This window comes from Ochotona curzoniae, unplaced genomic scaffold (assembly GCF_017591425.1).
Source record: "Ochotona curzoniae isolate NIBS_2020 unplaced genomic scaffold, NIBS_Ocur_1.0 contig_2723, whole genome shotgun sequence".
NCBI lineage: Eukaryota > Metazoa > Chordata > Mammalia > Lagomorpha > Ochotonidae > Ochotona > Ochotona curzoniae.
The window spans coordinates 12,762,864-12,790,197 of record NW_024465573.1 but is presented as its reverse complement, the minus strand read 5'-3'; the positions used below and the strand labels follow the sequence as shown (position 1 = coordinate 12,790,197).

Here is a 27,334-nt window from a genome sequence, read left to right as displayed (position 1 = left end):
TATGTTGAAGGTGGATTGACAAGGTGCATTTTCCCTGGAAATGCTAACTCGCTCATTTGTAGGGAGGTGATAGATTCTCCCACATGCCTGGTTATCCCTCACAGTATCCACAGAGCAGCAGAGAGCAGTTGTTACACTGAGAGAATGCAGCACCTGAAATGATGTGTGACATACAGCAAATGGTCAGAAAGCCTTTTTAAATAGATCCTGCCATAGTGTGGTTTGCATTTCAGATGACAAACAGGTCTGTTTCTATGTTCTGTTCCATCATGCAGGACTGAAGTAGTATCATTTTAAATATTGTATCTTGAATTTCTCTTGTTCTCTATCTGAACTTCAAAGCTTTGTCAAGGTTAAGATGAAACACAGCATTTCCTTATCCTTGGACATGGCTCAGGAAATGATCAAACACTTAAAGCATTGAATTTTTAATGACATCAATAAATGCAAAATAGTAATTTTTTGATGAATAGACTTGATTTTGTAGACATAGCATAATTTTGAATGGGAGTATATGTGAATTAACACAATTTTAAATTAGTTTTCCCTTTGATCTCAAGAGATCATTGTGGTGAATCCCTTATAGAGTAAGTTTTTAGAATAGTGATTAATGTTATAGTGTAAAAATACGATTGATTATTAATTATTTACCCTGAATACACTTACGTTGGTAGTCATCATCTATTTTATTTGGATACAATATCCACATATCAATGATTGTAGAATACTCCTTTCACCATCGTCTGAAACATGGCCCACAATGAATCCTATAAACTTTAACACTGAGAAAAAAATATGTTGTGATTTTTTAAAGCCGTTTATTTATTTTATTGGATAATCAGATTTATAGAGAAAAGAGACAGAGAAGAAGATTTTCCATCCATTGTTTGACTCCCCAAGTGGCCACAAAGGCCAGAGCTGCGCCAATCTGATGCTAGGAACCAGGACTTCTTCTGGGTCTCCTACACAGTTACAGAGTCCCAAAGTTTTGGGCCATCCTCTGATACTTTCCCATGCCACAAGCAGGGAGCTGGAAGGGAAGTGAGCAGCCACGACACAAACTGGTGTCCATATGGGATCCCAGAGTGTGTAAGGCTAGGCTACTGCAACAGGCCCTGTGTTGTGAGTTTTACAACTTTCTAAAAATAAGCCTTCTTATTTATAAATTGAGGAAAACTGTGCTGTTTAAAGTGTTTCTCCCCAGTCCCAAAACAAACAAAAAAGTATGTCTCTTAAAAGTGGCAGAGAGAGGAGAAAACAGAAGTGATCATTGTAACGTATTCACTGCAGGACATGAGCCAGAGCCACCCCAGGCATGCCCAGTATTAACAGCATATAAAATGGATGCTTGTAAGGGGACCTCAGAAGTCACAGATCCTTGGGTGTTTACAGCTTCATACAGATGAACCTAGGAATGGAAATAGGTTACCTTCAAAGCAAGTATGACTCAAGCTTTCTAATGAAAATTGCCAAAAGTGTTTTTTTCCGTGGGTAATTTACAATTGATTAATGTGATATTGTGGAATGTCAGTTGCTTTGTCATCTCTCTCCCCCCACTCCACCCATCATGTAAAACAGTGTGTAAGCTCAGGAGGAATCAGCTGAAGTTCACCTAGACAGATGTTTGGTGTCTTCTCTCTCTGCCCAGCTTTGACTTTGTTCTGCTTGGTTTTCCAGGCTCTTTTTAAACCACAGAGAATTTGATAAAGATGTTAACCAACACCTTCCTGATTTGAATCTTAGACCACTGTAATCATTACTCAATGTTTATGGCATGTTGTGTGTTGGTGAGTTACCAGCCTCACCCTCCTTAGAACTAGAATTCTTTTTTTTTTTTTTAAGATTTATTTTTATTATTTTTTTATTGGAAAGGCGGATATACAGAGAGGAGAGACAGAGAGGAGGATCTTCCGTCCGATGATTCACTCCCCAAGTGAACGCAACGGCCAATGCTATGCCTGTCCGAAGCCAGGAGCCTCTTCTGGGTCTCCCACGCGGGTGCAGGGTCCCAAAGCTTTGTGCTGTACTTGACTGCTTTCCCGGGCCACAGGCAGGGAGCTGGAAGGGAAGCGGGGCTGCTGGGATAGAACCGGTGCCCATATGGGATCCCAGGCATGCAAGGCAAGGACCTTAACCACTTGCGCCACCGCGCTGGGCCCTAGAACTAGAATTCTTAAAGAAATCCGCTCATCTCTTGGCTAAACGTGAAACGTGTAGTTCCTGCAGTGAAGGTGAAGTCACACAAGCAAACATCTGTTCGTTTTTTGGTTTTTTTCTCTTGGACAAGCACATTTGCTCATAGGAACAAAAGAATTCTTATGATCCAATACTTCAGAAGAAATTAGGAATACGTGATCATGCTTATCTCAGAGAACATCAGTCTTCACTACTGGGGAATGTCTTACCAAGAGTCTGACTTTTCTTTTAGTTGGGTAAGATGAATGTGTAAATGGTCACTAGAGAAACCCCACACCGTATTTTAAATGCCTTGAGATTTGGGATAAGTAAAAGCTGTTGTTTACTTTATTATTTCTAGTGGTGGAAGAGGTGGGACTAAAACAAGACTTGTTCATTCTGCTCTAGGTCAGAAATCCTTATGGCAAAGAAGTTGTATATTAGCAAGCTGATCTTTAAAAGGAGGAATGGTTTGCTCCCAACATCAGTGATAGACAGTGTAGATATGTTTTAACTGTTCCTTTTCTTGATTCTTTTCTTATAAAATAAATTCCAAGATAAAAGTCACGCTCTTTTGTAGCAGAATGTTCCTAACTTCATGACCACAGTTTTTGTTCTTAATTGGTTAGAAGTCTATACTCCTGCTATGTTATAATTTTCTTGGGATCTGGAATTGGAACTTATTTTCATGTTTATAAAAACTTGGACTTGTACTTATTTCATGAGCATTCAATAAATAATTGTTGAGTGTACTCTGATCACTGTTACACTGTTGTCACTTTTGTTAAAAGTGTCAATAAAATGAAATATTTTAATAATTGCCTTTTGTGGCAATTTCCAGGATTAAATGTGCCAGATGTAGAAAGCTACTTGGGGTCCAAAATCGCAGTGCATTGGGTTGGGCTGGCTGCTGACTGTCACCAGCCTCCCATGTAGCATCAGGTCTTAGCTGCTCCCTGCTGGTGTGCCTAGGAAAGAGGCCATGAGTATTTGGACCTCTGCCACACATGTGGGAGACATGCAAGAGATTCCTGGCTCCTGATTTCAGCTAGACCAAGCTGCAATTGTAGCCATTTGAGAAGTGAACCAGTGAGTGGAGATACTTTCTGCGTATTTCTCCCTATTTATCTCTCAGTAATTCTACATTTCATTAAATGATTCTTTAAAGATGCTTTTTTTTTAAGTTATATACTGGAAAAAATGGTATCTGAATAGAAGTGTTTAAATTGAACAATTTGGCAAAACAAACAGTTTTGCAGTTTAAAACGTTTTACCTTTACCCTCCTATTAGAAAGATAGAGATCTTCCAACCACTAACTCAATCTCCAAACAACATGCTGTAACCAATTCTAGGGCAACCTAAACCGAAAGCTGAGAAAACCGTTGCATTCTTTTTATGACTGGCAGGGATCGGATTTTTTGTACCTTAACCCTGCTACTTGTCAGAATATACTTCAGCAGGAAGCTACAGTTCAGAGCAGGGCTGGGATTCAAACCTAGGATCTCTGATAGAACATGTGGTTGTCACATGTAACATTTTTAACTGCAGCACCACATGCATGCCCATAGAGAATGTAAGCTGTAAAACAGCATTTTAAAGCTAGTCAATCAAGAAAGGTTAAAATATTTTAATCCTATTTTGAAGAATTCTGTTTAAATTGTTTATTTGAAAGGTGACTTCAGTGAAGGGTGTCTAGTTCTTAAATCCTTGCTTTGCATGTGGCAGGATCTCCTATGGGTGCCAGTTCAGGTCCTGGCTGCTCTACTTCCATCCCAGCTCCCTGCTTGTGGCCTGGGAAAGTAGTATAGGACAGCACAAAGCCTTGTGTAGGAGACCAAGAAGAAACTCCCAGGTCCTGACTTCAGATTGGCTTGGTTCTGGCCATTGTGGCCACTTTGGGAGTGAACCAGTAGATAAAAGCTTTTCCCTCTGTTTCTCCTTCTCTAAATTTGCCTTTCCATTAAAAAAGTAAAAACAAACAAACAAACAAACAAAAAAAAGTGACTTCAAACAATTGATAGAAATTGGAATTAATTGATAAACATAAGAAATACAGATTTTATTCTATATCATAAGCTTCATTAAATTCTAAGCACTTTTTATAGATAATATCAAATATTTAGCCTATCTTCAAAATAATGATAGTACTGGAAATAGAACATATAACTGACTTATCAGGTTTGTTCGGTTTTTTTCCATTATTAGCTGAAGAAAAAAAATTACATCCCATCCCTACCTTTTTAAGATTTGAAATGAAAAAGAAACAGAAGGAACTAAGTTGGGACTCTAATGTGATCGGCTAGTAATTTTCTATTAAAATTCCTACAAAATTGCCTTTGTTTGATGAGAAAAAATGGACAGTATCTCTCTGTTTCTTTTTTCTTTTTCTTTTTTTCCTAGAGCTTTGGTTAACTTTTGGTGAACTTTCTCAAAGCACTGTGCTGGTAAGATGCTGTTACCATTCTTTGTGTCTGTGGAACATCAGCTCCCCTAAGCCTGTTGTCCACACCTTTTCTGTTGACCAGTCTCTGGCTTTGACTAGACCGCTGCAGCCTCCCTGATGGAGCTTTGTCATAAGGACTGTGCTGGTAACGTCGTGTCTCATGTCCTAGCCTAGAACCTTGGAAGAAGTGCCTCGTGATATTTCTCCTGTTGCTTAAATTGCTGTTGAAAGCTCTATGGGTTTCTGTAACAGTGTTGGCACAGGTGAAACAGAGAGTTGGCCCCACTTTAATCTTTCAGTCAGAATTGTAGAAAATGAACTGAGATATCTATATGGTGCTCAATGTTGTTTCATCTCATAATTATTCATATTCTTATTCAGGGTATGAATATATGAACTTCTTCCTCTCAAGTTGATTGAACATGCTCTCCCGCCTTTGTAAAACAGGTTATTAATTTTCAAACTGCTGATTTCTTCAGTGTCATCTCAGTAAACCTTTCATAAAGCATCAATAGATCTACCATTCATTTTTCAGTTGTAAAAAATATGTAATGTTATGTAATAAAAATTATTTTTCATGATACAGCTTTGTAGGTATAAGGATTACCCCATTTTTGCCTTCTCATTCTTTGCTTTCACTAGTTCCCCTATCTTAATACAATAATACTGTCCTTTAGTAGTAGTTAAAAGTTTAACCTTTTGCTACTTAAGTGTAGCCTGGCATTGTAGGTATAGGCAATGGTAGGTAATCTAGAATCAAATTGCCGAGGTATATTTAAATATTCGGGAATCCTCCTTTTATTTGGGGGAGAGATGTCTACTGCAATATATCTTCACTTGCTGGTCTGCTAATCTCCATTATACAGTTCATCTATGAGAATATACATATTTAGTTGTTTACCTGCGTATCTATATTGTATTTTGTATGAGTGTTGTCTTATATCAGAGAGCACATATATTTGCACTTTTGGGATTCTTATACCCAAACTTCACTGTAAGTTGGATTTGTTCTCACTTCATTGTTTGCACAATTCGTATTGAACTGATAAGGGTTTTTTGTTTTCTCCATCTTTGTTTTTTTGTTAGCAAATTAATGTCTTACATGTGTTACTGCCCCAAACTAAGTCCTGTTCAGATAACAATTTAATGCAATTCTTGTGCCAAAAATTTTGGATATTCCTATGTAGTTTCCATCCTGATATGCAGTTTCTATAAGCTGAAGTCCCCTGTTACATATCTGTTTATGATTGCATGTGTGTGTTTTTGTAACTGAATCCCAATGTAAAATGTAGTGTATTTAAAAATTCTTTGAACCTTTTAATGTTTCTACTTCTAAATCTCATTACGCATTTGTGAAATGAGGGTAATTATGATTATTTTTAGGTTTATTCTGAGGAGACATATCAATAATACATGTAAAGTGCGTTATATATCTGAGTTGCATAGAAGACAAACAAAAGATGTTGCCTTTTACCAAAAATGATCCATTTAAAGTTTAATTGATTAGCTCTCTCTCACACACACACACCCCTACACACACATATATGACTACATCAAAATTTTTAAATCCATGGAAATAATTTTAAAATTCTTTCCAATTTGAAGGACAATTTTAGAGATTGATCAATAAAAACATTACTTAATTCACTTTGTTTATTGATTTTTTGAGGTCATGCCTTTTCAGTTCAATAAAGCCACTTTTAATTTACCCATCCATACACACAAGTAATATTTTTGGTAAGTTGGATTATGTCCAAAAAATCATGAAAGAAGTTTTAAATAGATTCTGAGCTTATTTTGCAGGAAACAAAGAATTTTTAAAAAGCCTACAAAAAGGAATATTAAGTCTGACATTGATTTCATGTATTAAAAGGATTTCCTGCCAGCAGGAGGAATGACTGTGGTGTTAGCAAAAGCAACAGAAAAGGCTACATTATAGGAAGTTAAAGGAAATCATGGGAGGAGGGAGTTTTGAGAAAGGTAAGGGAAATATCCAAGTTTAGGGAGTTGTATCATAAAATTTAAAAGAAAAAGTAAAAAAGTTCAAAAGGAAGAAAGTGAACCAGCAAATGAAAGATTTTTCTTTGATATTTTGTCTTTCACATAAACAAATTTTAAAAATGCATTGCTTACAAGTGAAGCAACATTTCATTAAAAAGCAGTGAAAAAGTAGGCTTTTGGGCATCAAGGACAATTAATTACATACCTGATAAAGATAGCAGTGTTATTGAATTATAGTTTCAACTGCCAAATTTATAAATTGAACAAAAATAAAATAAAATGCAGCCTGTAAATTACAATATTTATAAAAAAAATAAGAACAATAGATTTTAGCCTAAAGTAAGAAAGAACACCTGAGATTTGTTTAAAACCACTATGGCCATCCCAGAAGGCAGGTTCCTAATGAGAAGATATGGTCACTAAGATCATTTGATATTATGTGAAGTTTCTTCTGCCTTAACCATTCTGTAATTTTTAGACTGTCATTATTGGATCAATTATCCTCATAGGCTACACATTAAAGTTTTGTTGACATTGAACATCATTTGGTGTTGCATTTTCCCATGGTTTATTTGCAAGTCTGTATTTTGCATAAATGGATCTTAACATTGAGTCCAGCAGATTAGAGAATGTGACCAAGGATACACCTATAAGGCAGAAGAAAACGGAAGGTAAACTGATGGCACCTGGAAGGAAAGAATGCTTTTTTTCTGTTGACTTTGGAAAAGTGGTTTGTAGCAAAAAGAACAAAAAGTGGGTCATAACATGGTTTTGGCACTTTGAAAGTGGCTCACCCAGCCTAAATGATCTGTGGATAATGCACATGAATCTGAAAATAGATGAAGTGACTTGTCTTAGTAATATAGGACTAGGGCCTCAACTTCTTGACTTAGAAACCACTATCATTTCTAGTATGTCAGTCCGATGAATCTTTCTCCTTAAGTCTTTCCCCTTGCATCTGATGGCAAAAGGTAGTGTGGCACCTTTTCTCTAGGTGCCATTTTAGGATGCCCCATTTCCCACCACACACAGTAGGAGATTATAGCTATGTCAGAATGGATTGGAGAGCTGAATGACAACTGTGTATCATCTCATTTACATATTTCAACATACAGTTTTAAAAGAGTATCATTGACCCATCATTTCTAAAGCCTTCCCCAAAGAAAACCATGAATGGACATCTGTTTCTGCACATTATATATGTAAAGAGTGGCGGTGTGAGACTTATGTTGATTCCTCATAAATTCTGCAGCAGTGGGTGTTTCCCTGGATGTCTGCATAATGCGTTAGTTGAAACAAGCCACCCTGCAGTCTGCTAGGAAGAAGCTGGATTTCCTTTTCTGGGATTACCAGGAAGCCTGCTGCTTCCTTAAGAGCCTTCCCAGAGTGAGGTTCACTACTCTTGGAATAAGAGAAATGGAAAGTGAAGACAGGACCTAGAAGTGAGCATCTGTGTGAATACCCATCTGAGATTAATCTACCCAGGTTGGTTGTTACTGATGTTTTTAATGATTGCCTGTGAACTCATATCTTATAATTTTCAGGACCTGAGGCACCCTTAAGTTGATGACACACTTGTAACCCACTTCAATGCTTTTTGCGTCCTGAATCCTTGAATGAATGCTTAATGGTGTTTGTTGCCTCCTTCTCTGTAGACTCTTCTTGCCCAGTATCACTTACCAGTTTAGCACAGAGGGGTAACTCTCCCTCAGGAAGAAAGGGCGTCTGTGTGCCAGTGGTGCCGATCACCAGCACATTTTTCTTTAAATCAATGGAACACTGATGCCTCTTGAGCATATCCAGTCCAAGAAGCATATCCATGGGCTGTTCCTCCAGAATAGAGAAAGAGCATTGCAAGAAGTCTCCTTCGATTTGAATCTGCGCTAAATGAACACGGCCGATAATTCTTTGTGTGCCCACTCCTTTTGCCACTCCAGCCCACCGTCGATCTACTAGTCTTATTATGTTACATCTCTCTGCGCAAGCTTGGCTCATGATGGTCATCTGGGCACCTGAGTCAACAAAAGCCTTCAAAGGATGTCCATTCACTTTGCAGTTTATGTAGAGCATGGCCACTTGTCCAAAACTCTCAGGGGCCTCCTCCATTGCTATATTCATGTTTTCTTCAATGTTCTGCTGTCGGATCTCTTCTTCTATCCTGGCTTGAGCTTCCCTATCGAATGGGTCAGCAGTGTAGAGGCGAAGCCTCTCTTGCTCTCTCTGGGCCCTTTCCCTCTGCTGCTCCATCAAGACCTGAGAAAATGTTTCAAGATTCCCACTGAGCAGAGCTTCTGCCAAGGAAGGGTTGCGTTCCTTCAGCAGAGACAGATCGTGGGGATTGGACAGTAACATGCTACGGACTAAGGCGGGGTTGTTCAGGTCTTGAGCAGATACCATCTTCTCTCCAGAGGCCAAGCCATGGGACTGGTGAGCAGAAGGTCCCCATGGTGGTGGCTGCTGCCACCGAGAATTCGATGTCCCAGGCACTGCAATCCCATTGAAGTCCATTCGAGGCTGGTTCAGAGTCCGTCCTGGAGGCCAGGGTCCCACATTCTCCTTCTGAAGTAGTACGATGACATCACCATCTTTGAGGCCATAGGAGCCCAGGGAACAGTGGTCATCAGCCAGGAGTCTCTCCATGTAAATGATCTGCATCTCCTCGGCAGGGATTCTGGATTCTGTCTCACAAAGGACTCGGAAGTCATGGAGCTCAAAGTCAGGGCTGACCTGGAGGGAGAAGGTTACCTCCGAGAGGTCCCTCCGGACGCAGTACACAGTGACCAGCATGTCATGGGTCCAGCAGGGACAGATGGGCAGAGAGCATTGGGTGGTTCACTCACTGACTGGGTTGGTCTCTGATGATGATTTGGTGGCTTCTGGTGACTTGGTGTGTTGTTTATTTACCTCCAAGGGAGGCTTAGCCACTTGCTGGTTAGGGGTGCCTCCCAGTCTCAGCACCTGCTGTGGAGCCCATGGATCTTGGAGGTAACTTGTTGCGTTCCTAAGTTCATTGGTGTGTGTGCTGTTTGGAACTTAGATTCTTATTTCTATGGAAACAAAATTCTTCAAAGACATCAGATTCCAATGCCAACTCTCATACACTATTTTAAACTGGATATGAACAAATATAATTTCATCTCTTCTTAAGAAACATATTATAATTCAATTGATTCATCTTAGAAATGTATTTTATTCACTTTTACTAATCCCCCAAACAGTAAGGGATTGTTTCCTATCATGCTACTTGCTTGTCAGGAAAGATACACCTGACTTGCCACCTACTATTGAAGATCTGATTCTAGAAAGGAATGAATGAGAAGTGGAAAAATAACACTATCAGAGAGAAGTATGTTTACAAAGGCTTGCTCAGTTACTGCCTTTAGTGCTATGAATAGAAGATTTTCTTTTAGGAAAAGTAGAAAATCTGTATGTTGAATAATGACATTTTCCTGGTGAAAAGTGTTACAAACTACTCCAGACATAAGGAAGTACATGGATAAAGATAACAACTCAATTAACTTTTGGATAAAATGAAACCATCAATGCAATGGAATTGCGTATATGATTTTGGTGATAGCATACCAAACTACAGAAATTGTTAGTTTATTTATGAAAACTCTGGTATAGCACAGTGATTGTCCACCTGCCATGCCAGTATCCGTTCTGGGCACTGGTTCCCGTCTGAGCTTCTTCATTTTGATCTAACTTTTTGTTAATGGCCTGTGAAAGTGGTAGAGGATGGCCCAAGGCGTTGTGCCCAAAACCCAATGTTGGAAACCCAAACGAAGCTCCTAGCTTCCAGCTTCAGCTCAACTCAACTCTTGTTCTTGCAACTATTTTTAGATTGAACCAGTAGGTGGACATTCTCTCTCTGTAAATATCTTTTGAGTAAAAATAAATCTTTAAAGTAAAGAAAATAAGAGAGGAAATTGCAATATAGATAGAAGATGAAAGGAGAAGAAAACAAGCAAAGGGGAAAAGAATACATGGGAGAATTGGGGTGGTGGTATGGTTAAGGACACGTTTAAACAGACTGAGAAACATTAGCCAGTGTGATTAGAAGAGGGGACACATTCCAGGAACTCGGAGAGGACAGAATGACATCAGAGGGGTACCTGAAGACTAACAGACACAGGAAAGCAACAAACACAATGGTGTGGTGTTGCAGTGACTAATACCCCAGCAGCATCAAGCGAATGACAATTTGAACTCCACCAGCAACAAGGTGGGAAGGGACATTCAACAGGAGCTCAGGAGGTGAACCCAGACAAAAAACTTCCCATCCTGCTGGTTTGTTTGATTTGATCAGGAGCAGAGTCAAAGTGGCAGGTCCCAGAAAGATGGTATAGGAACAGAGTAGAATTCACAACCCAGTACACCTCCTAGAGCCGAATTGGGCACCATTTTGTGTAGGGAGGCAAAGGCCATGGGACAGGACTGTGCATGCACTGAGCTGAGCATGAATTCATTTCTGGCTCAGTGAACTGCAACAATATGGTATGCTACAGGTTTCACCCAAGATAGGTCTGGGTAGCCCTCAGACATGACGGCCAGAAGATCAAGAACTCTAGTAGTGGCACTTCAGGTACAATTTTGTACAGTATGGAAAAATCGCTAAGATTGCAGGGACAACAGTGAGTTGTACATGTGCTGAGCTGGGAATGAACTCACTGAGCTCAGTGCATTGCACTAGTCCCACAGGGATAATAATACCAACTTTGGCATCATACAGGTCAAAATAGGTTCATGTGGCTCTCAGACCTAACACCCAAAAGATTATGGTCAGATCAGTACCAACAACCACCTAGCTATATAGGACAACTGGCATCTCCCAATCCTGGGAACTGCTCCAACTGGAAATGGGATAAAGTTTGTACAGACAATTGTGCAGCCTCAGCACAGTATCACAGGAGGTAGAGACTGGTGAGCCAGGAATGGGGCTGCAGAGACCATGGTGGAAATGTAACATAAGAACCCAGACCTGGAACTCGCTGGATGGAGTGGCACAACTTACTGCAAACAAAGAGCTGTGTATCAACTGCAATAAGAAAAATCGAACTGTAGACCTGTGGGTGACAGAGCTTAGAAATGTGACCCAAGGAGAAAAATCTGATAACCAGAAGCACAATGCCCAAGAGCAAAGGAAGAGACAGAGGCACAATGAATATTATTGAAGACTCCTCTGCAAAGAAGCAAAACCCTTAGCCAACATCAGAGTTAACTGAGGAAGACTTGGAGAAAATCAGTGATACAGAATTCAAAACACTTGTTATAAAACTTGCAATCAACAACAAGAAACATGTAAAGCAAGCATTCAAGAAATTCAAGGAATATAAAGGAATATGACACATTGGAAATGAATCAAATGAAAGCTGATATAACAGAAATGAAGAATACAGTGGAGCATACTAAAAGTACAGAGTAGAGTCTCCAAAATAGAATGAAGGAGGCAGAAGAAAAAAAAAATCCCCAAATTAGAAGATATTTCCTATCACCAGGGGCAAACAAAGAAAAAGCTGGAAGTAGAGCTGGATCAGGCCCAAAAAAAACCAGTATTCAAGGATTGAAAGACACTATTAAAAGGCCAAATATAAGAGTAATGGAAGTACTGGAAGGTGCAGAAAGAGAAGCTGAAGCTGGGTTTACAACTGTATTTAATGAAATAATAAAGGGAAATCTCCCTAATCTAGGGAAAGAATTAGGAAAGGACATCCAGGAGAGGCACAGAACTCCCAACCGGGTTGATCAAAAATGATATTCACCATGACTGATGATAATCAAGCTCTCTTCAATTCAGCATAAGGAAAAGACCCTTAAATGTGCACATGAAAAAAAAAAAAACAGTTGACATATAAAGGAATGCCAATTAAACTCACAGGAGACCTCTCACAGGAACCTCTACAGGCCAGAAGAGAATGGAGCTACACATTCCAGGTGCAAAAAGCAAAAAATTGTTGACCCAGGATAACGTACCCAGAAAAGTTTTCATTTGTCTTTGAAAATGAAATAAAATTCTTCCACAGTAAAGAAAAGTTAAAAGAATAAGCCTCTTCCAAACCTGCCCTACAAATGATACTTCAAGATGTTCTCTTGACAGAGAAAAGGAAAGCACCCACCAAAACCAAAGGCAAATGTGAAGAACATCCCAGTAAAATGACAGCAGAAGACTAAACCAATGAACAACCCATTCCTAAAATGACAGAACCAAATTACCACCTATTTTATTAATCCTGAATGTAAATGGCTTAAACTTATTAATCAAATGACAGATTAGTAGACTAGATTTAAAAAACAGAACTTATCTATTTGTTGGTTACAGGATACATATCTCTCCAACAAAGATGAGTGGAAACTGAATCTCATGGATTTTTATTTTTTTTTTTTAGTTTCTTGTCTTCAAAACACTTCCTTATTAAATTCTTCAGTGGCTCATAGATCATGCAGTAGCATCATTTTCTTCAAGAACATTATTGATTTTCTTTTTCGTTTCTTCAGTGACATATTAGTCATTTAGTAGCATGTTATTTAACTTTGTGGTGTTTTTAATTTCTTTTTTTCTTCCTGTTGGTTTTTTTTTCTTTTTTGTGACTTTCATTTAAGGGGATAAACAACCACTGTGTGATGGAGACTGTCATATCTAGTAGCATGTTATTTAACTTCATGGCATTGTAAATTTCTAATTTTCTTCCTGCTAAAAAATAAATGAAGAGCTTATCTTATTGAAAAAATGTGCATGCAAATAATTTGAAGCAGATATTCTTGAATTTTTGGCATTTTATTCACTTAACATAAAATGTTTCTGCAACAAATAGAGGTGGCAGGAGAGCCTGTTTTCAATAGTTTCAGGCTTTGTCAGTATTTCAGGGGACCAACTGTTGCTAGGATCTGAAAGTGCATGAGAGAACTAAAGCCAAGCAGTAATGCTGATTAAGTAAAATGGGTAGGACATGTTTACTTAAAGGTGTAGCAAGGGTTGAAGAAACAGTGTATGAATAACAGAAAGAATCTTTAAAATGGAAAGACAGGTTAGAAACTGGCTATTGCCCTAAAGTGATAACAAAGACAAACTTTTGTGATGACAGTTTTGGCATTGATTCAGTAGGAAAATTCACTGTAAATGCCATGATTTGGGCCAGCAGTGCCACGTTGTGACCTAGCTGCAGCCACCATCATCTATAGGCATACACCAACGGAATGGCTCTCAGGGAAAGAGTTAAGAGGTCTTTCCAGAAAAATTATGATTGGGTAGTCATTCTTGAGTATCATTTATTTTTCACTGTATTTCACAAATTGTTTTCCATTGTGATAATCTCTCACATCCAGCTATACACTTAGGGGCCAAAGGATATTGAAAATCCTCTTCCTGTCTCAACTCCCATTCACGTTTTCTCTTTGTAAAAGTCTGCACCATTACAAAGAGAAGGATGTTCTATCAAACTTTTGTTTCCTTTTCCTCATGTGTTTTTCTAGACTGTAAAATTGTGTGGCATTCAATGCTATAATTATAGTATTTTCAGACATATTAGTGACTATTAGAAATGTTCACTAAATATCCACTTTGTGTGAAACATGCTAAATTCAATATGAACAATATTATATACAGTGTGTATTTTTAAGGAAGCTTAGAGTGTCAAAGAGGATACTTCACACAAAAATCACAATAGAAACCTGCAGAGTGCAGGAGAAATTAGTTGGTCTGGAGAATAAAGATAGTGCTGTTTTGGCTGGGAAGGCTTCCTGCACACATAGGGCTTAGGTAATAAGGAACCAGCCATGCATTGGTGGGCTGGGTAAAGGGGGGAAAAGGACCACGTGAGGGAAAAGGTGGCTCGTCTTAGCAATTATAATTGAAAAGCCAGAGCTTCAGGGTACGGAGGATTTTCATTTAAAATGTTAGAAAAACAGCTTAGCATGAAACTTCCCCCTTCAGGAATGCTCCTGAGTTATTTTAGAATTATTTTTCAGTATCTCAGGGGAAATGGCACTTTGATCCAACAATACTAAGTTAGTGTCTTGTGTAGGTCTTACAGATTCATCTGAGATCAATAATGATTTCTCACAAAGCTTGAACCAATAGTGATACTAGATTCCTGTGCAAAGCACCATGCTAAAGAACAGAATGAGAAGCCAATAGGACTTAGATTCAGTATTACTTCCTCACCCTCCTCCCCAGTAGTTTTGGACATTTTGTTCTTAAACCAGAATAAGTTTCGGAGATGATGGTAGCATTGAAGGTCCAAGTTAAGAAAAAGTACAACTTATCAATATTACCATTGCCTCAATATTGAACATAATTACACTTCACATGGCGTGCTTTGTTGCCCTGCTGTACTCTTTTTACTGTTGAGGGCTCTTTGTGTTTATATCATTTTTCTGGGAACATATGTTGAAAAGCAAAAAGCTCAAGGACTGGTCAGCTAGCAGTCACTATTTTATAGATTAGAGGATGTCAAGTTTAGCAAGAGTCCTCCGAATTCTGTTGTGTGGCCACCCATCCAAGGCTTTAACTGCTGTTTGCAGACAGCATGGAGACGTCGTCTCTTAGAAATGTTAAGTACTTCTGTTAATACATTGATCCTTTTGTTTTACTCAACACTGTTGATCAATCAAATACTGTGTGTACAATTTTCCTAAATCAAAACTTAACTTTTTAAAACATGTCTATTCACTTAGTAAATTTGAAGATAACTGGGAGTACATATAAATACTACCAAGTATACATTTTTGCAATTTCATAAATCTTTATCACACAGACTTGGGAGAAGTAGATGATCTGACTGATGTGGGTAACTGAAGGTTATTGCAGTTTTTTCTCAGAAAGTTCTTAAAGTATAATCTCTTCCTTTTCTTCCTTGGTAAGTACCATTTAAGAACATAATTGAATCTTTCTTTGACAAGTGAGACTCTGCAAGGTCTCCAGGCTATCACTCAGAAAATCAATTCTCATTGTGTAGCCTAAACATCCAGAAAATAGAAAAGAGGACTCTAACTTCATACTCAACAAGTAAATAATCCCAAAGTTTTTTTTTTAAATAAAAGCACAAAATATATTTTATAATTTGTCTTTTCTAAAATGTTAATGCAGCAAAAGGATCTAAATGATTAACAATTCCAATCAAGATAGAGTCAGTTGAGGCTTAAAAAGAGTATTTATTGTTTTAAAAAGCAAAATAAATATTCTTTTAAAAAATAAGTACTTGTTTAAATGCCATTATTATAGTTTGGTGTTGTGACACAGTTGGTTAAGCCGTTGGTTGGGCTATCTGTATGCCACAACGGGAGTGTTTGAATCCTATACTTCTGCATACCTCTAATCCAATGTTCTGCTAATATTCCTTGGAGATAGCAGATGGTTGCCCAAGTGGCCCAAGTTCCTACAACCCACAGGGAGACTCAAATGGACTTCCAGATTCCTGATTTCATCCTGACCTGGTCCTGGCAGTGAAGACATTTGGGGAATGAACCATCAGACTTTGCTCTCAAGTTCTTTTGGATTCTCTCCCATTCTCCTGTCTGTCATTTTGCCAAATAAATAAAACTTTTTATTTTTTGGGGGAAATGTCATTACGTAGCATGTACAGTAGTTAAACCATGGCAAGAAAATAAAGTCAGACTTAATTTTAATTCAAACATATTAATTTCATGAGCAGAATGTTATTTTAAGTTATATATTGCATGTTAAAATATGCCATAGTAATATGTGGTAATACTTGTGGATGACTTTACTTTTTAGACATTTCCAAAATAATACCTCTTGTATCTACATTACATATGTGCATGCACTTATTTTTAAGAACATTTATTATGATTTTGTGCTCCATGTGCCTTTAAATGTCACAATCTTATTGAACAAATTGCTCAGGTCTACATCATTGTGCCTTGTCACTGAAAGCTTAAAGATAATTTATAATATTTGAGAGAAAATTTTAGTTTGTTAGTGCAATAAATTAAAAATAAGATTAAAATGATTCATGATCTTGTGAGTGGCATTTGCTGTTTGCTGAAGTTCAATGTATCTTAGAAAATATTTATGTATCATTACTCTTGCTATGTGGATACAAGCCTCAATACAAAAATAGTATTGATGATGATAGGGCCTTATATTTTGAAGTCAACTTTGGTTCAGAAAAATCATGTTTGTTTTCATCTTTTGCTAAATTGTAGTAACCTCATTTAAAAATTGGTGTCACATTAGCATAGAAATATCAATGTGACCTGTTCATAACTTCAGATATACTTTGATTCCTTCACCATAATCCTTCTGTGACAATACCAGTGCTATCATCTACATGAGTTTGTCATTGTATTTAGGCCTTCATATTGTACCCTAAAAGTACAAGAATAGTTTAATTCCCTGGCATATGTTATCCCTAATAAATAAACAAATAATTCCTTCTTGTCACCTCAAGGTGCCTGTCTTTTCCGAGATAGTTGACAGGAAAGATTTCTAGTTCTGAATGTATTGTTTGCCTACATGAGCAATCCAACAAATAAAGCTAAACCAACGACAGAATCTTGCAAAAAGTATTTGCAAGCCAACAGCTTTATAAAATAGGTATTACACTTATTGTAGAAATTCTATCTTTATTCCATTAAAATATTTGAGATGTTTGTGTGTGTGCATGTGTATGTTTGTATATGCATGTGTGTTTGTAAATATCTTCTAAAGTTCCCAGCACGAAATCTTAATATTGGTAAACTACCAGAAACTTTTCAATGCCCCCCCCCAAAAAAACAAAAACAAAATGAAACAAAAAACAAACACTGGCTTGTTCCACTTGGACAAAAGTGTGTTTCAGCAGTATGACTGAAGGTGGCCATTGTGGTACAGCATGTTAAGCTGACACTAAGAAAACGTGATCCTGGTAACCCATGCTTCCAATCCCGATTCCTGTTACTTCATGTTGGAGTCAGCAAGTGGAGACAGCAAGTAATCCAAGTACTTGGATTTCTGCCCTCTGTGTGGGAGACCAGATGGAGTTCAACCTACTCCAGCTCTTTGTGGGGATGGATTCATAGGCAGAAGACCTTGACCTCTCTGTCCATCTGTCAGGTTCTTTAAACATCAGGCTAGTATGTACACATTCCATATTGGTTTGGCCATTGTAATCCCATGTCCTTTCCTTCCGGGAGGCAACAGATGGTGGCTCAAATGCTTGAACCCCTGCCACCCATGTAGGAGATCCAGATGGCATTCCAGATTCCTGACTTCACTCTGGCCAATCCCTTGATGATACATTCACAGAGTAAATTAACATATGGAAAATCTCTCTGTGTGTTTCTTTCTACATCTCCCTCTCCCCCACCCCTTGCCTTTCAAGTGAATGAAAAGCAAATATTTCAAAGAATTTTCAGAAAGCTGTCGCACTAAAATCCTGGAGTCTTGTTTTACTACTGCAGCTATGGTTTGATACAAATATTTATTTTCCATGTAGATATAATCTACTTATGATTCCTACAATTTTCTGCTCTTTATCCTTTTCTGTAAATTCAGTTCCAATAGAAAATCAGTGTAGAGCAGCATCATTGTTTGGTGGTGTTTAGGACTGGTCCCATTCATACATAATAGGCATGTTATGGATTAGTGACTATTTATATGATTAAGTGCTTTGCCATTTAGAGACAAGCTCTTTTTTAAATTTCATTTTAAAATAATGATTACATGGTTGATCAGGTTGGGAAGGATCACTCAGAAACCTTTGAATAATTCCTCAGTTAATATTTGACAGTCACTTCCTTTGAGCAAAACAATGAAGTAGGAGCTCTGAGGACAAAAGGATAAATAGAACTGTGGGGAAAAGAGTACACATATTTTCCTTTAAAAATATATTTATTTAAGATGCTGAGTTATCACAGAGGGAGAAGCAAAGAGAGTTCTTCCATCCTCTGGTTCACTCACGAAGTAACCACAGCACCCAGAGATGGGCCAGACCAAATCTCGAATCTAAGAGCTTCTGGGCTTATCAGATTGATGCAGGTCCCAAATAATGAGGCCATCCTTTGCTGCTTTTCCTGGAGCGTTAGCAGGTAGCTGGATCAGAAGTGGGATGGCCAGGACTTGAACCATCAAATATAAGGGATGCCCATGCTGTAGGACTAGCTTAATGTGTTCTGCCAGAACACAAACTCCATAGTTTAACCTTTTCAAAAAGCAGTCTCTCCCATCCAGACATAAATAGAATTACATGTGTTCATTTGTATTTTTTTTGCAAGCTGATGTTAGGAATTTATTATTGAAAAGCCTGAAGATAGTAAAGCACAGCCAGGAAAATAAAGAGTAGAATGAGAGACTTAGTATCAGAGGAGTCCAAATTACCTCATCCCAGATAACTTCCTTAAATTGTGCTGAACAGTTCCAGAATGGATTGTTCACTTTTTGTTGGTTCTGCCAACTCTAATGATGAATAATCCTGTTTGTTAGAAAGTTGTTTTTTTCTTATAAGCCCAGATATGCCTCCTAATTACATTTGGCTGTAGACCTGTTGTAACTCCTGATCTTATCAAGAATCCCAGTACTTAGTAGCTTAAAGCAGCAACCATGTTTATCATCTTTCAGGGTTTTGGGGATTTGATTGAGTTCAGCTGATTGGTCTCCAGCACCACATGATAACATCTGACTGTGCCTAAGTGCCTGAAATGGCTTTTCCGTGCACCTCACAATAGATTCTGGCTGTCAGTTGCAGCTGTCAAATAATAGTGCTCAATTCTTGTGTCTTCTTCACAAGAGCTCTTCAATTTCTATAGCAAAATAGTACACACTTCTCTGACTGTTCCTTGGGACAGGCTTTTGACAGTGTTTGCTGCTTTAATTACTTTCTCCTGGGAATTCTACAGCTTTCTCCTTGTTCCTCTAAACAGAATTACTTGTGACCACAGTCACAGTGTGTAAAAGAAGATCCCATAAGGCGTTTACCTTCCTTGATGCCAACACCTTGTATCATCACCAAAAGGACAAGAGAAAGTGTAGTAGATCAAATCATTCAGGCAGGCAACCATGTAATTTTTTTTAGGTGTATTTATTTTTATTGCAAAGTCAGATATACAGAGAGAAGGAGAGACAGAGAGGAAGATTTTCTGTCTAATTATTCACTCCCCAAGAGACTACAATGGCTGGTTCTGTGTCGATCCAAAGCCAAGAGCCAATAACCTCCTTCAGGTCTCCCACGTCCTAAGGTTTTGGGCCATCCTTGACTGCTTTCCCAGGCCACAAGCAGGGAGATGGATGGGAAATGGAGCTGCCAGGATTATAACCAGTGCCCATATAGGATCCTGGCACATTCAAGGCGATGACTTTAGCCACTAGGCCATCATGCCAGGCCCCATGCTACATTTTCATAGGCTTTATTTTGTTTTCATATAACTTTATGGCTTTAAGCTATTCTGCAAGTTGTTATGAAGGAGCTAAAGGTTAAAGTAACACTTTTTATTTCATTGTCTTCAGGATTATCTAAATGGCTATGCAATCAAAAGCTGGTCGGAGCTGCTCATAGAGTAGGCTTTATATCCTTAGAAATTCTGGGCAGTGGCCTGAATTGAAATTTGATTAGGGATTTTTTTTCTCACTTCACCTTCATTGCTAAGGATGTGGTTAAGAAACCTTGAGATGCGGCTATCCTGTTGCCCATCAGTCTTACCTGTGGTTGTTTTTCAACCTGTGGGAAAAATGGGAAAATGTGGAGAGAGGGCATCACGTATTTATTGAAGTCCTTGTATGTAACTAATTCATATGTTTTAAAGAAATGGTAGAGGTGCTGTGCATTTACCTAAGATCTTATACCAAAGCTGTAGACAAGTAACCAATGTTTGTATTATCCTGATCTGTGCACATAAAACATGAGATTCCCTAACCATCTGACCCTGAGTGATAGTCTGTGTACCACCTAGGTACAAAATGTCTGCTGCTCCCAGCCATTGTCCAGACATAGCCCAGGTCTCTTTTCTCAGAATTCAATGTATGGTCTGATCAAACTGAGGTACATTGAAGTATTCCAAATGAACATATAATGTCCATTATATGGGACCTGGCACGGTAGCCTAGTAGCTAAATCCATGCCTTGCATGCACCAGGATCCTATATTGGTGCTAGTTCATGTCACTGCTACTCCATTTCCCATCCAGCTCCCTGCTTGTGGCCTAGGAAAGCAGTCGAGGACAGCCCGAAGCCTTTGGGACCCTGCACCCATGTGAGAAATGCAAAAGAATAAACTCCTGGCTTGTGGCTTCAGTTCAGTTCAGATGCAGCCATTTTGACCACTTTTGGAGTAAACCAGCAGATTAAAGATCTTTCTCTCTGTATATATCCTTCTCTCTGTGAATCTGGGTTTCCAATAAAATAAATACATAAAATCTTTTTTAAAGGTCATTGTACAAATGCAACATGATCATTTGGATAGTTTATGAATTTTATGCATGATTGGTAATATTTCTACAACTGTCATATTGAATATAAAATTTCCAGATTGTTGTTTTTGTAGCTTTTTCTATTCTAAACAGCAGCTGAGTTAATTGATCAGATGGTAATTAGCATGGCAAAAACCCATCTGTCTATAGAATTTAATTGTATTCCAACCAGAAAAATGAAAAACAAAACCAGATAAACAAAAGCATTAAAAAATAACAAATCAAATATAAATCAATGTGCCTTTTATTTTTCTTAGAAAAATTAAATTAGCAGCCAGGATGCAATAAAATTTATCTTAGCTCATCTGCATTGTATCAAGTTATTAGCCTCTTCCTGCCTTTTAATGGAATTGTTTTGGGAATGTTAGCATCTCCATTATAAATGTGCTTAGCAGTGGATCTGCTCTCTTACTTTCTCTTTGCATTAGGAAAATATTACTCTGCTATTTATTTACAGAAGTCTCTGTTGAGGTCTCCCGAGTGTAAGAATTAATCAGAGTAACCACGTACTCTGACTTTCAGAATCAGGGAGCCAATTTATGATGTTGACTAGGAAGAAGACAATGTCATTGATCTTTTTTTTTTCCCTTAAAGACTATAAGCAAAATAGAACTAAATATCTCAGCAACCCCAGCCAAGCTGCATCTTATTTTTATGCAGTTCCTTTTTACTTTTTAAAACAACTTAAAATACTATTAACTTTGAACGAAGACTTGCTTTTGTTTCATGCTTTTACTGCTGTGTTCTTTATCTAGAATGTAAAGCTTTGGTGAGCCCTGCATCCCAGTGACTTAGAGACACTAGATCTAGTGTTCTTTAGTTAATTGTAAATTGCCATTTGCACATTTACATTTAAACTGTACAGACCGTAGACTGACATAAAATGCAGCAACCCCTCTGTGTTTGTGGTTTCTGATATTAAAAGTGGACTTTGAAACTATTTCTTCATAGAGAGTTTAAAGCAAATAGAAGCAAAAGGTGCTACAGCCTGAATTAGAAAAAAAAAAAAAGGTGGCAAATAGAAGCATACGATGCAATTTGCATTTATGGGACACATAATGTACCAAAATTATCCAGCAATTAGCCTCAGTTCTTTACTCTCACTTGTGTAGTATCAGGTTCCTTTAGGATATTGAAATTCCCTTCTGAAATGACTAGAGTCATCTTGGATATAAGATACTTCAATTAGAAAATGGAATTTCTTCTATTTAACATAATAGGAATGAGACTAATTACTTTTTACCAAGAAGGCTGTGTTAGTTGTTCTTTGAAGATATCAAATCAATCTATAGTTATAATCAAAAAATAAAAATCCAACAAAATGCAAGCTTCTTTAAAACTATTATCAAAATGCAATCAAGATGTTGTTCTATTGCATAAATGGCACTATATCGTACCTGCAGGCCTGAGAAATCGCACCCCCTCTCCCACCACACATCTAACCCATGGGGCTGAATGAGATACAGTACAGATCAGTGATAAAGCCTGTTGGGACTTTGAAATGAGAAGAGTCTAGGTTCTCCAGATTTTTGCACATATGTAACTGCTCTTCCATAAGGCATTGATTTCTTTGGATTTTTAGCTTCATATATAATGGTGATGATGACAACAATGTCTTTTCTATAGAAATCTGGGGTAGGCTAAATGGGTGATTAAAATTTGACTTGGAAATGGAAAGACATTCTATCATAGTCAGTTTTCCTTCTTAGGAGTAAAAACAATAATAACTTGGAAGATGCGATTATGGAATTTATAAACCATAAAGGAAATTTTTAGATTTTTACCTACTGATTCACTTAAATGGGAAGTCATTGTGCTTTTAGTGTTGTCACTATTCCATTCAGATTTGCTTTCAGAGCGCTCTGGTTTTAGCAGCAGCACTTCACCACCAAATGTGTTCCTAAATAAGAAAATATCCCTCAAAATTTGAATAAGTAAGTTCCTTTAAATGCATTTTATTTTAACAATTTAATGTCATTTTAACTGTGATAGCATACCAGCTTGTATTAAAGGGAATAACAAGGTTTCTATTCAAAGTGTGCTTGCAAAAAATTTGAACAAGCAAACACAGAATGGAACAGTGTTGCATATTAAGTTAGCGTGGTATTGTTTATGTCTTATGCCACCCAATTATGAAAGTTGGCATAAAAATGCAAGTGTGGCCTTTCATTTACATTATGATTCAGAATTGCTGTTGTGGATGGGAATTATTAATGGAATTAAGAGAGCCTACTTCCACAGGGTAATTTCCTCACATCTTTTGAATTTTTGAAATAAATTTTTAGGAAAAACAGCAACTGCAGATTTGAGCAAATAAGACACTAAGTAGCCACTCAGGGTTTTTTAGACTGTGTAAAGTCATGATGGGCTATGTGATTGACACAACTGGAATCCTCTAAAGAGTTTATCTCAATCCTCTAGAAGGTTTTCAGAGAACTGGGAATTGAGAGTTCAGTGATCCTGTGGTCCGTGAATAACAGGTAGTATCTCTCAGAGCAAGAGTGTCCTGTATGTTTACAAACTCTATAGTAACATAAAATATAGGCAGAAATTTTAGATGGATTAGTTACAATAAAAATATATAACTTCTAATGTTTCCTGCATCGCCAATATATCTTAAATTGCAAGAATCTTCACTTTCAGGCTTTTGAAAGATAAAGTCCTCATCCTTTGAATGTGTAGCCAAGAAGCAGACTTCTTTTCGAGATTGTTCAGGTTAGAGTCAGATGAGGAAGGCAAAGCATGGCCTTATCATACATCCCAGAAACCCACGTACACACTGTCGTGCTCATTTGCAGCAGATCAATCTCCCCTCAAACACTATTCAGCAGGAAGACAGCAGAAGGACAAAAATGGCATCATTGACACGAGCAGCTGAAGTACAGTCTACTGATGATGTGGAACATGGAGAGAAAATACAAAAGGCATTTGAGACTCTCTGAAGTGAGTCCATGTGGGATCCAACAATGGATTGATGTGGCTATGTTCAAGAAAAAGGGAGAAACAAACTAGAAAACTATTGCTATTGCTTCTCAATGGCTAGAAACCTTAATTCGTTTTCAGAAGACAAATGTTGTGACTTTGTGTCAACAACAGTTTGTTGTGACTTTAGTGTCCTGAAGCATCAGTGTGGTTGCCTGACTTTAACTCCCAGGGCCTATGAGTATGTTCCCATCTCTAATGCTTTGATTCCTCTGCCTTACTAGGCAGTGGCTTGCTCAGGTCTTCTTAGACTGCAGTACTGTTGGCAAGATACAATGTATGTTCCCATTTGTACTTGCTGGAATGACCTCCCAACACAACTCATGGCCACTTCTCAAGGACAGATATCTCCTTTTTTATCTGTTGTGTCATTTATCTGAACTAATTTCCTTTAGTATCTCAAAGGTTTCATTTAGATTTTATAGAAACATAAACGCAGTAGATTTCATTGAATCTAGTCAAATTCTTGATCTCTGGATCAGGGTTCCATGTTGATGTGTAGCTTTTATTAGTTCTACTCAAACATATTCTATAATAATGTCTTCAACAGTTGCTCTAGTTTATTCATTCAGATTCCAGACTACCCTGTCAGTAGTCCTCAATATTTTATGTTTAATAATTATCTCTATATTTTAAAACTAATAAGCATTCATGTCATCAACTTTGGGAATGTCAATATTCAGTTTCCTACTTGTACAGTTTTTATTCTGTGCATAAATTTCCTCGCATTTTAGAATATTTCAGTGTTGGACATCCTACTGCTTGCTGAGAAATTCACTTACGTTGACTTGGGGGAGTGGGAAAGGGGCTGACTTTAAAACACCATTCACAATACCCAGTAAAACTGATAAATGACTTGGGAAGAACACATTCCATATTTTGCACACAACTGCTTGAACATTGTTCTGCAGTAGACATTATACAGATTTGACACTTATATGTGCAAATAGGTAATTTGTATGCACATTTTTAACAGAAACCTATATGTCTATCTCATTGTTTTGACAATATTAGCAAACATTAGCAAGACACCGTCTTAAGTGTTAGTTATTTGTATGCAGTTCAGTCAACTTACTGTAGCTCTTTGAAGAAAATTCAAATACTTGGATAATTTGTTTTATATATGAAATATGAATAGCATCATGACAACTAATGAATAAACATGTTTTTTCATTTTCTCTGTGTCCTATCATTATTCAGATGTATTCTTTTTAAACATTTTATCCTTTTTTGGGGGTAACATATTTAAATTTATATTACAGTAAAAGTTTTAATACTTCACCAAGATGCTTAATAAGTAAGAAAAACCTTAGATTAGTGCAAACACAATGTCTATAAATTATAGTTACATGGAAATGTGATCAGTTCACCCATATATAGTAAAGTTTAAAATAATTACAAATCATTAAACTTACAATAGTATAGCATTCTTAACCATTGGTTAGACAAAGATGTAAAACAAAGTTTTATTCATTCTTAAGATGTCTTTGAAAGATAGAGAGAAAGAGACAGTGTTCATCCACTGGGTTACTCTCAAATGTTACAACAGTTGAGACTGGCTTAGGCCAAATCCAGGAGCCAGAATTCCACAGGACTCCTTTGTGGGTGATACAAACCCAAGACTCGGATAATCATCTGCTCCTTCCTGGTGAATTCCCAGTGAAACTGTGAAGTTATCTTGACATCAGCATACTGGACATTTTTACCGTTGTCTATATCTACAATGTCAGGATGCACTTGGAATGCAGAATGATGGATTTGTGTCTGTTGCTGAAAGACTATACGATTCTAATAATGTTGAGGGAAACAGTGATGGGGAAGGGAAATTGAGGGGGAAATCCCTGTGCCTGTGTAACCATATTAAGGGAAAACATTGGGGAAAAAAATGCAGGATCAGAAATGGAGTGTAGTCAGGACTTGAGCCAAGCATGCCATAAAACCTATCATTTTATTTTTCAATTTCCCACAAATGTTTTCAAGTTCCTTTGTAGCTCTGTTATGTCTAACACTCAAATTTAAAGCAAAGCTGTAACAACCTGTATCTCATGATATTCACACTCTAAAACAGATGCATTGTTAAACCAAGAAATAAAAATATGCAAACTTGGGCAATACCATTATTAGGATGGTCTGGATCACTCGTTTTTTTTTCAATATCTTTGCTTTTGATAAACTCTTATAAGATGAAACATATGAGTCATACATATAAGTATAAGGCTTCAAGGAAAAAATATCACATAACTGGAAAGTGGCTTTACTTGGTGACTTCAATGAACAAAATGGTCTGATAAGATATATAATTCATCAGTTGGTGTCAAAAGAAAAGTTTTTTTCTTGATCAAATAAGTAAAGCATATAGATTGATACTTTCTTTTATATACTTTGAAGACATATTTGAGGGGTGATTTTTTGACAAAGCAGTTAAGGTGCCCCCTGGGATTGTGAAATCTTATGTAGGAGAGTTTGAATGCAGTTCCTGGTTCTGCTTTCAAATCCAGCTTCTGTCTTCTATACAGCCTGAGAAGCAGCAGTGACGGGTCACCTAGCTGAATCCTTGTCACTCAAGTGGAAGACCTAATTTATGCTTTTTCCTTTTGTCTCTGGACTCTGCCTTTAAAATCGGTGCAGTTTTTGAAGACTACTTAAAGGCATGGATTTCAATTTTTTTAGCGCTAAAATCAGCTTAGCTTTTAAACCTTGCAGTGTCTGTTTTTAAGTTCTGCAGTGTGTACATGATGTCATAAGCTTTTACCAACCAGTAAATTTCCCTTGAGAGTTGGTGGCTACACTAGTTCATTGTCAGAAGAAAAATGAAGAGCATCTGTGTAGCGAATCTCCAGATCAGATTTCCTTTTTATTTTATGAAAGTGTCTTGTGAAAAAGATAGATGATGTATCTTAACAGTGGATTCCCTTTGCATGATATTAAAACTGGGCAGGGGGAGAAATTGTGTAGTAGTTACAAATGGATCAGTAATGTGCTTTTATATACTAAAGACAGAATTATTGATATGAGAATAGTCGACTCCATCTTTTTTGTCCCTGCTTGTACTAAAATCAACACTTTCTAATTGTTGCCCAGTAGAAAATAACACTGCTACAATGATGACACAGGTCTCTCTTCAGCAAACTGAGATGGAAGAAACTTGGCTTAATTGCAGAAAGACCACAAAAGCTTTCAAGATCATGAGCTCCCTGAAAAGACAGGCTCGCTGATATTCTATTGGAAATGCAGTGAAGCAAAGAAGATTGTAGTTCAGAAAGATGTAAATAAAATACTGCCCAGAAAGAGATTTTATTGCTTATCTTGCAGCTGTTATTTACCAGTGATTC

General features: G+C 37.5%; 2 protein-coding genes across 3 annotated transcripts in view; one reads left to right on the top strand and one right to left on the bottom strand.

The window, feature by feature from the left end:
* The window catches only part of PDGFD (platelet derived growth factor D), a 217,046-nt gene that overhangs the window by 94,468 nt on the left and 95,244 nt on the right, over window positions 1-27,334 (top strand). The gene's annotated exons all lie outside the window — the stretch shown is intronic.
* DDI1 (DNA damage inducible 1 homolog 1) lies at window positions 8,107-9,614 on the bottom strand. Its single transcript, XM_040977233.1, has one exon. It carries the CDS (start codon window positions 9,405-9,407, stop codon window positions 8,208-8,210), a length of 1,200 nt encoding a protein of 399 aa, XP_040833167.1. The 5' UTR covers window positions 9,408-9,614; the 3' UTR covers window positions 8,107-8,207.

Excerpts from the sequence above, each read along its gene's own strand:
- DDI1 (XM_040977233.1), bottom strand. The coding sequence starts at position 9,407 with ATGCTGGTCACTGTGTACTGCGTCCGGAGGGACCTCTCGGAGGTAACC.